This window comes from Gobius niger (genome assembly GCF_951799975.1).
Source record: "Gobius niger genome assembly, chromosome: 19".
Classification (NCBI taxonomy): domain Eukaryota; kingdom Metazoa; phylum Chordata; class Actinopteri; order Gobiiformes; family Gobiidae; genus Gobius; species Gobius niger.
The window spans coordinates 9841251-9855321 of record NC_136870.1 but is presented as its reverse complement, the minus strand read 5'-3'; the positions used below and the strand labels follow the sequence as shown (position 1 = coordinate 9855321).

The window sequence follows — 14071 nt, the reverse complement described above, 5'->3', positions numbered from 1 at the left end:
TGCACCATTCATTAGGCTGTGATTTAAAGGGAGAAGGGTTACAATTACAGCTTACAGGTCTCTCTACGACAGTCTGCTGCGGTCTGTTTTGGACACAATGGACAATGTGTCGGAGGAGACTGGGCACATTGTTGTCAAATTTGGCTACAATTGCTTATATTTGTTATTTATGCCGAACGTAGTCACAATATGTATCTACGAGTCAAGATTCAAAGTGATTTTATATGAGTAAAATGTAATAACAACTGTATTACAAATAGCTGTACTTTCTGAAGCTGTGTTTATAACGTCCACTCTTTATATCCAAGTCCACAAATGACAGTGCCGTGGTGTTGATTTCATGCAGCCTTTAAAAGTGATTGAAGCTGTGATTGTTGCTGAGTGGCAGCGGCGCAGGATGGAACCAGATCCCCAGACTGATGAGCGCTCTAATAGGCCTGTCTAATGTATCATCGATGGACTGACTGCCGTCTCGGAGGAGGCGTTCACTGGGATTCTGGCAGATGAATTTCAGGGAGCTGAAGTACAGTTCATGTGTCTGGAGTGAGGAAACGCGCCCTCTAGTTGCACTGAATGGATGTACAGTGAGGATCGGCCCAGAGCGATACACAGGAGCATTTCTCATATGCGCCCACTGTCCTCTCTCTCTTTTCCGCTCTCAGCCAATCTGCGCGTGGTGACGCTGCGCAAAGGCTGGATCTAGTCTCCGTTTCATCGTCGTATTTAACACACCCACCACCAGATTCACACATGCTACAGCGGTGCGTTCTCCCGTTCGCCTGTCCGCGCTGGGATTTAGCTCGAGGTCTTACCTGTGTGGCGAAGAATACTTTTTTTTTTTCCGGGAGGAGTTTCCCTTTTCGAGAAACATGACTTGTGTCTGATCAGCTTTTCCGGTGTAGCAGATTTGTACAGCTCCAGAGCCCTATGCGCGCAGTTCTCTCGTGTCACTTTCCGTGGCTCCTCGCGCAGAGAGAGACTGGGCAGTAGGATGTGGCTGTGGTGCGGACCGCCGCGACCTGCTCTACCTGGACGTTTGCGGATGATTTTACGCGCGTGAGAGAAATCTGAAAACAAGTGGGCATCCAAAGTGTGGACCCTGAATCCTTTACTCAAGACGGCCAGCGAAGATGGCTCCTATGTGTTCAACGTGTACTTTATTAGATTGGCATCCAGTGTGATCAATATCATCAGCGATGTAGTCAGCCTCTTCATCTGCGTGCTCATCATCTGCAGCAAATACTCGCATCTGCTCAAACGCGAGACCATGAAGATGATCCTGCTGCGTAAATTCCGCGTCCTCATTCTCATGGTGTTCCTGGTCGCCTGCTCCATGCACATCATGATCGACCTGCTGCCCAAACTGGAGCGCAGCGGCAACAGCGGCTGCTCGTGCTCGCACACGCCGAGCGAGGAGCCTCAAAACTGGGCCAAGCAGAGCTGGCCAAACAAGCACACGCTGCGGATCCTTCAGGACTTCAGCAACGAGCCCAGCTCCAACGTGTCCTCGCACTCTTTGGAGAGGCTCCCGGGCGCAGGGGACAAGAAGCAGTCCCTGAGGAGGATGGAGCCGCTCGGAGCGGACAGGAAGCGTCCCCTGATCCAGGACGCGGGTGTCACCAAGAACGTGGCGCCCAGGGGGTCAAGGTTGTCAGCCCTGTATGATCACCCGTTATATAAAAGAGCCCTGCCAACGCTCACCGACGAGGACACGCTGTTTAACGTCAACACGGACATCAGATTTGACCCCAAAGTGGCGGACGAGACAGAATGGTAAACCTATACAATTATAATCCTTTACTGGTAAACGTGGCCATTCATGAAGAAACCATTTCCCCTTTTTAGCACCTCGATTGTTACTGTATTATAATGGTTTACAGTGTTTATCGCACCATTGTCCATTGGCTCAACTGTCCACTTTTGCTTCCCTTTTCATGGTCATCTTGGCTGAGCACCTCTCTCTCTCTCTCTCTCTCACTCTAATCCTCTTGTGTTCACGGAAGATTAACAATAGATCAAATGCACAGTTAAGGTCCAGCATCCCCTATGCACCATCCCGTTTATAAAGTGTGTTGCATTGAAAACCAAAATAACTCTCCTTCTTACTTATGCACGGCTCATCCTTAATTTGTCCCGGCAGCGCAGCCTCCAGTTTATCTGTCTGCAATCACATCAATTTATCAAGCTGTTGCACAACACCTGGCTGCGTTACGTGAATAAATCAAGCCTCTAAGTCTGCCTTTCTTTCTTTCTTTCTCTCTTTCTTTCTTTCTTTCTTTCTTTCTTCGCAGGAACGGGGAAGGTGCCGCCGTGAATGAGTTTAGTCCAACCGGGGAGCTCACGGCGGACTCTTATCCCAACTGGCTGCGCTTCCACATCGGGATTAATAGATACGAGCTGTACTCCAGACACAACCCGGTCATCGATGCGCTCCTCAAGGACCTGGTCACCCAGCGGATCACGAGTGTGGGTGAGTGAAGGCCAAAGAGCTGAATGGGGAAAGGTTAAAGTCACACCTTGACTGCACATGCCAAACTGTAGGAGGAAAACTGGGGGGGGGAGGCTTTGAAAAGTTGTGATATTGTGAAAGCGTTGAAGGAAGTTCTTTGGTTGGATTTTCTGTGTGTTTGAAAATAGAACTCATATTCATTGCAAAAGGAAAGTTGTGTCGTTCCATTTCAAGCTTCCAAGTGGACTTTCAGGTTTCGAAGGTTCTTAGCACTTCTTACTTCCTGGTTTTTGATGGACACGTCTGCTTCTGCCTTCTCCTGTCTCGCAAAGCTTCTAAAACCATAAAACACCCAAACTCTCCACCATATAACAAGGAAAACGGCGATGATCCCATACTTTAATATGAAGATTGAGGTCAGGTCAGGATTCCGTGGTAGTTTTTGACTTTCAACGCTCAAAATGCAGATGTTTTGATCACGTTTACGATGAATGACTCTGTAATTACTGGGCCCATCCACAAAGTTCAATGTCTTCTCTGTCGGCACAAATGAGTTAAGGTGAAATATTTTGATCACAGTGTTGACATATTTTTCAGGCAGCGTAATATGAGAACATGTGCACATTTTAAAGGAACAGGCCACCATTTTTCCATTCTGAGACATGTTCTGGCCTGAGCTTAGACGAGTTGATGCGCACCTGTCTGGTCTTTGTGCGCGCCCTCAGTCACGCAAAACGACGAAAGATGTTGCTAGCATTTGGCCTCTCCCAATGTATTCCTATGGCTCCAAACGGGGGTGAAGTTAGAAGCGACCAAGCTCTTCCACGGGCACAAAGACCAGATAGGTACGTATCAACTCGTCTAAGCTCAGGTAAGAACATGCCTCAGTATGGAAAAACGGTGGCCTGTTCCTTTAAGGTTACCCAAGTGTTTTGTTTTGATTCGGTCTGTCGGCAAAATAGGCAAATCTCTGTCAGTCAGGCGCGAGGTCTGTGCGATATTGCGATGTATTGTGGTTTCTCACTAAGTCCAGGCCGCACAGGTTTCTCTGGACATTTTAAAGGTAGTACAAATGTTTTTTTTTTTTTGTTGGATCGTTTTGCGTTTTGGCTTCATTCACTCCTCAAATTCCTGCACACTCAAGGTCGCTCCACTTGCTGTAAAGTGATTGCAGATTTTAAGTGGATGTCGTGAGTTTATCAAGAGAAGACGTGCATTTTTTTTGAACATTCTGAAAAACTTTGCGTGGATTCTGTTCATTTTTCCACTTTAACGACGTACTGGTGTTGTCGTGTTTTGCCTGTGCCACAGCAATACAGCTGGTAAAGCGGAAAGAAAGCTTTTTCCACAAACTCAGCATGCAAATGACTGGCTCCACTCCGAAAAGGAGAGAAATAGGGGAATTTGCACAGGTTAGAGGAAGTGTTTTTCAGAGGACAACATGAGTTAAAGATTAACAACATGTACAGCTGTATGGCAAAAATCATCTGAATCTTTTTGCATTTTGCATTTTGGCTGGGTCACCTACTGAAATGTCATTGTTTATGTAACTCAAGGCTGCTCCATTTACTCCAGCTGTAATCCAAATAATGTTTTCCTACCCTGAATTACTTCATTATCTATTATACAAGGCTGCTTTCACTTTATAGAAACTAACCAAAAAACGAATATCACATAATTTGAAAACCACAGAGGCCATCATTGCGATTGAAAATGTTTGATTTTTCTGGTTCTAACGTCACATTTGGCTGTTGGCCTTCATGATAAACTCCCACTGGCTGTTCGTCTATGCCACTTGTCAACAGAGAACTCATAGAGAGAGAAAAAATAATAAAAAATCTAATTCATAATGTAAATGTACAATATGACATATGCTTGATCTTTGAATATATAAATGCTCATATGTGCAATTGGTCAATTAATTCTAAAAGTTTGACGAATAGATGTACAAAAAAAAACGACCTGACACAGCTCCACTCCCTGGCTGGTCAGTTTAGGAATTTCCTTCTCTTTCTATCTTTATACTTAAGAAATAGCCCTGGTCTCCCTCTCTCCGAGTGGATAGAGGAAGCCGGTCTCAGCGTCTGTATCCAGCAAAATACATGCTGGCTCCATAATTACAGAGCTTTCACACAGGCCCCAGGCAGAATACCAATACCACGCCAACGGAAGATGCTTATTATCTCAACTTAAGAATAGTGGACGCTTTATACATTGGACCTGCCAGTATTTGTCAATGGAGACGTGAAGCACAGGTCGATTTGACTAATGCTTGGATCAGGAGAGTAAGTTAGCCAGCACTGCAAAAGCCAATACTGAGGCTCTTGGTCATCCGAGCCCACTCTTGTAAAGACGATCAAATATTCCCGACTGAAATGGGTTGGTTGAGTTGAGGAGGTTTTACCTCTACCTTAAAGGGACTAGATGCAAGGTGGTCATTTTTGTACTCACTACTGCCACCTCAGGTCTTACGTGTAACTGCAGCTTCTATATGAAGCTTGTGCATGACGGCATTTCGGACCCTAATTAACACCTTTTTTATTTGAGTGTAGGGCTGAAACGATTGAACTTATAGATTATTGAAATAGTTGACAACTATTTTAGTAATTGATTAATCCTTTTCCAGTAAACACAGACTCAAATAGAGCAAAAATGACATGAAAATTGTGTATTTTTTATACTACTTTGTTCTTAAAGTTGGGGTCTGTAGTGTTTTGTACATTGAACATTTCATAAATATCCATCTGTGTCTCATCCAATCAGAAGAAAAATTAGCGCCAAGAGCCTCCAACAAACATTCACTTTAAGTTTACTCCATCAACATGTCCTCAAGCGGCGCCACTTTAGCTTTATGTGATTTTTTAAAAATACGATTTTCATACACCATTCACAGCCAAGCGATTAATCGTGAAAATAATTGGTAGATTAATCGATTGCTAAATAATCGTTAGTTGCAGCCCTATTTGAGTGACAGTGCAGGATTTTAGAGGCAGCTGTGGTGAACAGGTCTGAGCTCATTCTACACATAGGACATGGCTGGAACATTCTCGCTTTCGTCAGATGTAATGTGCAGTGGGTGGAGGTTATTGCAGTCCCGACCACTTCCTTCAGGAGATTAGAACTTCTCAACCCAATCAACCCATTCCAGTCGATGCAATTTGAGAATCTCTACTAAAATGGGCCAGCTAATTTAATTCACAGTATTAATCTAATATGGTATACAGAATATGTAGAATATCTGTCAAAAGTTCTCGACAATTCTCGACGATTACAATTATGTTTCAATATTACAGTTAAGAAACACAACTAAATACAAATATTTTGGTCAATCGTTGGACAAATGCCGATATGCTATGGTTTATTTATAAAGACAAAAATGTTTTCATTTATTAATTTTAGTAATTCTAATTTTTAAAAGCATGAATAATATTTATTATTTCAGACATTCATCGCATACATCGAGTACTTGAGACAGTAATTTGGCTACAGTTTATTAACAACAAAAATCAATTGATTTTAGGTCTCCTTGTTAATAAAAATTTGTTGACTCTACTAAAATAATCTGATGAATTTAATTCCAATTAACTTGCTGTGTATTACCTGTAGAAGCCCCAAGTGTAGACACTGTTATTTCAGGTAGCTTGAACCCCACATCGATTGCTCGTCTTAGTAGACATTTTTCTTGTCTCCACGATTCCCATATGTAAAAAAATAATAATAAATGAGCGGATTGATTGTGCAGGTTGTACTACTGGCAAAAGGCCACCGAAAACATTGTTCCCGATCGATCCGTGGCTGCTCGGCTCAGATCTTTTTTGGAAAAAATTCAGGCTTGTGCAACGTTCAGAGCGGCGTCCCGCGAGTGCCTTCAGAATGCATTACCCGGGTGGAAGCATGAAGGGGACAGGGAGAGAGAGAGGGGAATGGAGGGAAAGCAAACAGCCATAGGGAGAGAGAATGGTACAAGCGCTGGTCGTCCTTCACCTCCTCACTCTCCTCTTTTGTCAAACAAACAGTCATTTCAGATGGCACGCACACCAACACAGACAAACACTCAGACGAAACAAGAGCTAGCCGGAGCTTTTATTTCATTCATTTGGTATTGAAAAATATTTATTTGTGCGTGGTTCCAAACAGCAACAGTATATTGCGAGAGTAAACATAGCTGGTGCTGGAGGAGACTTTCAAATAACACAAAGTGATGCCAGGCCAAGTTGTGCTCACATTTTTAGTCTAGATTGGTCAAAGCTTCCAACGTGTGGCGAACCTTCCTGTCCGTGTTGTTGATAGTGGACACATTTTGACCTCAATCTTCAATGCAACCCCAAAATGGTTGTTACTGACCTTGCCACAGTGCCAAACCACTTCCCTATAGCAGAAAATGAAAGCTCAAGGTCGGCATGCAAATCAAAGGCTCCACATTCAAAGCAGAGATGAGACACATCAGGGGGGAAATTTGTGTCCTGTATACTTGTTTTTTTTGGGGCCTCAGACAAAATGGCATACATTTACGACTATTTTTGTGAGTGCTCCTGTAAATTTGTTTCTGACTTTTTCTATTTCACCCCCACAGCTATGAAGTCAGGAGGCACCCAACTGAAACTCATCATGACTTTCCAAAACTACGGACAAGCCCTGTTCAAACCGATGAAGTAAGTTCCACCACATTATCTCATCGTTACCCTTCTTCTACAAACGCATTGGTCCACAGTAGATTTCTGAAGCGCAATTTTCTTTGTAAGACCATCATCTAAAAACGCCCTTGAACCATCCGTCTGTATAGTCTCCTCTCTGGTGAAATCAAATAGCTTTTCTTCTATGGCCAACCTTGATTTTTTTTTTTTTTTTTTCCCACTGGTGGTTTTGCTGTGTCAGAATGGCATAGCTGCCCACTATTGGCTTTTTCAGATGACACGACATCTTTCAGAGGCGGTTTTTAAGTCGGAGGTCGGTGCTCAACCCAAAGGCATATCATTTTGTATTGATCCGGTGGTTGTGGTTGCTTTAAATGGCTTGCTGATGCCTTGACATTTGTTTTGCCGCAGGAGAATTAGGCAGATCATGCTCAGATGTTGTGTTTTTTAAGTAGCGTTTTGCACTTGACATTGGTGATGATTTCAACAAACACATCTTAATTAATATGTTGGCGATAACACCCCTTTACTTTTCATTTAATTACAGTTTAGGGTGAAATCGTGTAACAGCCTTAGCTACAAGAGAGTTAGCTATCGGCTCTATATCTATGTATATATATTTTTTTTTACATTTTTGTCCAGAAAATAGGCTATTATGTAAAGTGTTTTTCATTAGCATGCGCCATCAGTGCTGCTAACTGGGCTAATTGAGAGACCAATTTTTTAAGACCATTTGAATAATATGACCTTCTTAACAAAGCCAAAGGATAAGCCATTTAATGGGATGTTTTCATTTATCACAACATTGCTAAGTGCATTAAATTGCTTCTTACAGTTGTAGTAGAAATTAATTATCATTGGGTGTGAGAGGTGTAATTGCACTTAAGTAGTTGTTCTAATTTTAAGGGCAGTAGAGATTAATCATTAAATTTGTTTAAACAACCTACAGCAGAATTACAGAGAAACTCTTAATGTCACTATACTGAATATGTCAATGACTTTCCTGCTAAGAAAACAAAGTCCATTTGCATAAAAACAGGTGGTTCCAAATGCAAAGTCATTGCTCATTTTTACACATTTTTAACTGAAAATATGAAATTGTGGTGGGCCTCATAAGCTTTTTTTTCCCCTCATGAATCCCTTTTTCAAATAGCAGAATTATAACAACATTCTCCAAGTGCTCTTCTGAGCTGGAGATGCTGCAGTTGTTGAACTCCACCGTCTGGTATGCTGCGAGTCGGTGATTTAAGTGTGGGACTTTTACCTGCGTTACTACCCTTTCTAACAATAACAAGGTCATGCTGTAGTTAAACTATTATGTGAAGTGTAATTATATGCACTCAGTGTAGTAAGAGCACTGATTAGAGGGGAACTAGTTGGAGTGGTCATCCGCCGGCCCACCCACTTGTAGCAAAAATGTGGGAAGAACAGAGATTGTTTAAGTGCATTTAAGTGAGTTAAAAAGTAAATAACTGATCTGAGCCGGGATTATAATATTGGCTGCATGGGAATGGTAAATGGAAGATTTTTATTCCCCCAAAATTTGGTCTATTACTGATAAACAATAATAAACAGAGGCGGACCCAAGATTTATCCCTGAGGGATTTCTGAATGTCCCTTGAAAAAGCAAAAAGTAGACTAACTTTTGATTATTTAATGATATATACTTGGGCCTTCTCAACAATTTTTCTTAAGTTTTTTCCACAGTTCATTCTTCTGTCCTTCTTAGTTTCCCAGGCTCTAAATCAAATTTAAATAGAAAAGACACGGACCGACTTACTATAAACAGAAAAAAAGATCAAAATCTGATAGAAAAAGGCTTGTGCCGGGATCCTTACGTATTCTTCATGCTCAGACTTCCCAACCTTTATTAGACATTCATCTTACATACCATTTTAACTTGGACCTAATCCCTCTATCACAGCTGCGTTCCTGATATCTGCTCCGACACAGTGCTTTCAACCATTTCTCTTCAGAAAAGAGCCAGGTGTAATTGCTTGGAGCTTTGAGATGCGTCAGCGCCTCTGTTCTTGCTTCATCTCCTCTTGAAGCCTCCTCCAATTATTTTATGAGAACATTTCGAGCGCTGCCTGAGATACTTAACACAGATGTCTCATACAAAGCAACAGTCATTTTTCGTGGTCAATAAGGCACTTTCGCATTACTTTCCATTACAGAGACACTACATTGCTTGATATGGTATGAGAGATTCCTATTTCTTGTCACATTTCGGGCGATAACACCCCCCCAGAGAAGCGCTCTTTCCTCCTAATCCGTCCCTGATTGGTGGATTTAAATGTCACTCTGCCTCTTGTGGTGGCGATTGTGATTTAATTTTGGGTTAATGGTTTTGCACACTGTCTGTTGTGGGTTAAGTCCTGGTATGATAGCGATTTTTCTCAGTAGAAGCAAAAGCTGTTGTAATTAAGGTGTAATCAGTGTGGTTACATGATACAAATTGGAGGGGATTGGGATTAGTATGTTAATACTTAAACTGCAGGTATTACTGGCGATGAAGGAATTACACACTGGATAAATTTGAGGGAGAAAAAAAGCAGGCTAGAAGTGTGATCAAATGTGGATATTCTGAATATGAGAGATTGCTGCAGTGTGGCCAGAGCCCTTCTAATCAGTCATGTGACTTTGACCTGACATCCTTTTGAGGACTTTTGCCTATTTGATTGAGAACGGAGATCATTTCAATTGCTTTTTTCAATGACAACTATCGTAATTGTACTATTGTGCGAAACCTAAGGATAAGCCGGCACTTCACCTGCATAGGCCCCAGGGTTCAATTATTTGTCAAACTAGGGGCCCCTTAAGAGCACTGTGCACAGAACTCCAGATAAGCAACTGAGTGTAGCTCTTGGACCACACATAGAGAACGCATTGTCCAAAAAAAAAAAATGGTTCACAGTCATGAACAGGAGAAAAACGACGATCGAGTGATCCAGTGAAATAAAAGTTGCTAGGTAGTCACTTGTAATATAGCACATTATTACACCACCTGCCAAGAGCTTTATTGAACTGCATGAGTGAAAATGCTGCACTATTGTTAAGAATTTGCAGAATTATGAAGTTGTTTTCTCGAGATCTTATGCAGTTAAGAGTACGAACACGCTTGAAAAATGCTATAAATAGTTTTCTTGCTCTAAATTGCCTCAAGCGAAACAATAGATCAGTGGGTGTGAGTATTTTTTTTAACCTTGTAACTGCTTTTGTCATGTGTGCAAAGTCTGAGATAATAAGAGGAAGTGAAGTGAATAAAAAGATGTCTTGTGCATGTTTGCATGAATAGTTTTCATAACGTTTGAAGTTATGTGGTTCATATTTCTTTCTCTGAGAAACTTAATGGCTTTTCAAGAGATTACACAAATATTGTCTATATTCAACCACAGGTCACTGGTTTGATCCCCTTTGGACAAAACACTTAACCTGCCTGTTGCTTTTGCATTAAAAATTGCAATATGGAATGGTTTCAATGCTTGAATCGGTTCATGAGCATGGTCTTACAGTCACAGGTTAGCATTCTGAGCTTGTCCGCAAACCGAGCTTCAAAGTCTACTTCTAGAAAGGGAATTGTCGATGGATGTTGTGGTTGTAGATGAACCAGAATACTACAGACAGAAGGCAACTCTCCAAGTCTCCAAGTCTGAAAACTCTGCCTGCTTCCCAATCTGAACCAGCCTTGAGAAATGTTGAATGACGTTTCGATGTAAATGTGTTTCTTTGACAGTGGTGCTTGTCGGGAGGTGCTTCCGTGTTTGATAATCCGCACAAACATGTGAGCGTGAGGAGTCTGGTTCCATGTCCTGGTTCGGTGTCCTGCCTCAGTGCGCTTGACTTCAGCACTACAGAGAACCAACGTGGCTGCAATCAAGAGGTCCTTTTATAGGCCTTGTACATACGTCTGTGCATTATTTAGGCTAGAACGTTGTGATTACAGTGCCTAGGCCGTAAGGGGGGAAGTAAAGCTTATTATTAGTCTCCAAAGACTTGTAGAGGTGTGAGACTCTGAAGAAGAGAACAGTCACTTTTTAGCACCAGTGACAGATTAAAATTATGATACTACTACAGTATACATCTTTTTTATTCAACGTCTTACTTTCACCACCACATTATCGTTATTCCCTTGGTTTTCAGCAAGCTTGGCCTCCGCTCCCTTTCTGACTAGACATCTACTGGACAAATTAGCCCAAATATCAAGTAAAGGAGCTTAAAAGGGGCTAAGTTCCTGACGGTTGTGTGCAGTCACTTTCCTCGACACGCATCGCTTCGGATTCCCAAAGCTGCCGGTGTCCGTCTGCCGCGGTGCATCAAAGAGCACACAGGGCCGCAGATCAAAGGCGGATCCGGCAGGGCGCTTAATGCTAATGCTAACGTGAGCCAGGCAATCAGGAACGCGCGGATTTATAGGTAACCGGACCGCTGGCCCCTGTAGCGTCCACGTCTTACGGCCCTTTTACTGGTCAGTGCATTTGGAAGCAAATACTTGAGCAGGTTTTCTAATAAAGTGTTATGGGTCCGGAATCCCCTTTTAATGTCTCTTGCATCATGGAAGAGTCTTAAAACGCTGCAATATTACCAGAAACAAAAGCTTAGTGGACGGATTTGCCCTTCCTCCTGAGTGACAAAACATGTATTTTGTACTTTCACACTCTTGCGTGCGTCAGATTTTCTCCTCTGTCCTAAAGACTCTCCCCTGTCTTTTCCCGCTGTTTGTTTTTCTCCCAAACTCGACCAAATGCCAAAAATCCATTAGCGCCGTTGTCGTATCGATCCCCCAGGTACGCGGCCTTTCTCTTCTCATCACGCAGACTATAATCACTATCTTCGAGCTTTTATTTAGTTCCCCCTGATGTTGTGTGGGTGAGCCGGCCACGCCTCGACATTAGCTCAGCCCGGTGAATCAGCCCCGAAAGGCTATTTGCGGTGCGCTTTTCCAGACGCCAAAACAAAACCCGGGCTTAAATAAGTCTGTCTTACGTAAGGCCATGCGGGGAGATGCACGTTCGGCTTCGCAGTAGTGTTGTTTCCCTCAAATAATTAAATAGAAGTAGTTTGAGAGTTGCAATTTTCTCTGTGATTGAATTATGAACTTCGGAATTTCTCTAAAAATAAAGAGGAGCCAGCAAATCCGTATTCTAAGATGATATCTCAAAAGTACAAAAAGGAAGAGTAAAAAAAGGCACAACTGTATTAATTTACTAAAACTTCTCTTTCAAGTGCAATTCTTCAAAAACCTTCCAGAAGGAAATGAGACGTCGCTCTTCCCACCTCTGCACTCAAAGTAAAAACACACAGTTTTAACCAGAATAACATTGGTTTTATGAATCATCGCGATAATTGCGTTCGTCATAGGCTGCTTTCCTGTTGTGACGGAAGCCAGCTGTGAAAACAAGGACAGATTTTACCATAATGTCTGCATATGTTCCGGTGTAAATATTTTGCATTTGTCTTGGGGTGCATGATACGCTGACAGCCGTCTGACTGAAGTGGAAAAGCAACTGCAAGGATTTGGTCAGGAGAAGGGTTTCCAGGCTTGAAACCTATTGGTCAGACAGGTTATGGGTCTTATTGACAGGCAGTTTCAATTATGAGTTAAACTACCAGTTGCTTTATCACGTCATCATTGCGCTATCGGCAATTCGGCGGTGTTTCTCTCCAGCGAGTTTGAAAGGGCTTTTATAAAACTGCATGCTGCTTGTTAATATGCAAAAAGAAAGCAAACTATAGGCGGCTTTTCAGATGCACAGCAAAGTCAAACCCACACACTATATATAAAGCCTCATTCCGCTGCTGTCAATCCTGTTATGACACTGCTCCAGCAAGCGTCCGTGGGTTTTCACATATCCCTACTTTTGGTGAAAAAAAACAAAACTGTGCGTGCAACTTGTAGAAGCAATATTTCACAGTATACGAGACTTGGAACATTGATTAAACCAGGGCCACTTTCTTTGTCGGGGCCCAGGGCGAGACGAGAGGCTGTTCGGTGTATTTTGCCGCCATTTGAGATTCACTTAAATTCATATTTTTTAATTCGTCATCAAAGGAAAGCTACCAATCTTCCATTTAAAATTATATTGGCAAAAGCTTTCTGTGCGAATCTTGTCCACAATGACCTTGAGTGAAATACTGCTATGTGTACCGCCTTCCCCTCGCCGCCGTGCTTTTCTCAAGTACACAAAGTGGCCGCGGTGTGTCCAAGAGTCGCTCGAGAAACCCTTGAGTTTTGAAGGGGGCTGTTAGCCTGGCTGCGGCGTGCGAAAGGTGGGTTTTTTGTTGTTGTTGTTATGAAAAGGCACGTTCCCGTTGGGAAGTCCGGCAACAGACCCCTTGGAGCGCTCCTTCAAGTCCGAGTAATACTAATACGGTGCATGTGCCGTGTCCTGTCAGAACGTCCGAGTGGCTTTTGTGTAACGTGCGGGGGGTGAATGTGAAAAGGGAAGGGGCATTCAAGTGTGGGAGTGTTTTTTTTTTTACTGGGTAGAGCTCTTGAACAGGCGCCGTCATTTTATGTTACTTTACAAGCACGTAATAGCAGCTTGCCTCCTGTACTTTTTTTTGCCTGTTAATCGTGTTTCGTCAATGTATTTCCTCCCACAAACTCATTTACAGTATGACTTACATTTGGGAACGCAATGATAGAGACCGAAAACACAAGGTTAGGAGGTTTACATTCGCAGTTTGCCATTTGCTTATTCCGACTGGGATTAATCGCGCCGCCCCCTACATTCCTACATTTCTTTTTACATTTTGCGCGGCGAAAGAATCAATCACCTCTTTCCAGTGAATCAGCCTCACGAAGCCAATTAGCTGATGAGTCAATGATCGATGTGACAGAAGGAGGACAAGGAAGGACAATGATTGATATGATAGAGCTCTTCCGCTTGCCTCTGTCTCCCACTTAATTGCATTAGTTGTCAATCAGTTCACTCCGGCTCCAGTCCTGCAGCAATCAATGTCAGCATCCCGAGTACAGTTATAT

At 42.6% G+C, this 14071-nt stretch overlaps 1 protein-coding gene across 1 annotated transcript in view; it reads left to right on the top strand.

The window, feature by feature from the left end:
• Positions 1-711: 711 nt before the first annotated feature.
• fam20cb (FAM20C golgi associated secretory pathway kinase b) overlaps positions 712-14071 on the top strand; it is a 56385-nt gene continuing 43025 nt past the window's right edge. The window contains exons 1-3 of the mRNA XM_079577622.1: positions 712-1773; positions 2292-2470; positions 7023-7101. Coding sequence (XP_079433748.1) covers positions 1268-1773; positions 2292-2470; positions 7023-7101 — 764 coding nt within the window. The 5' untranslated portion in view covers positions 712-1267. The remainder of the gene's footprint in view (positions 1774-2291; positions 2471-7022; positions 7102-14071) is intronic.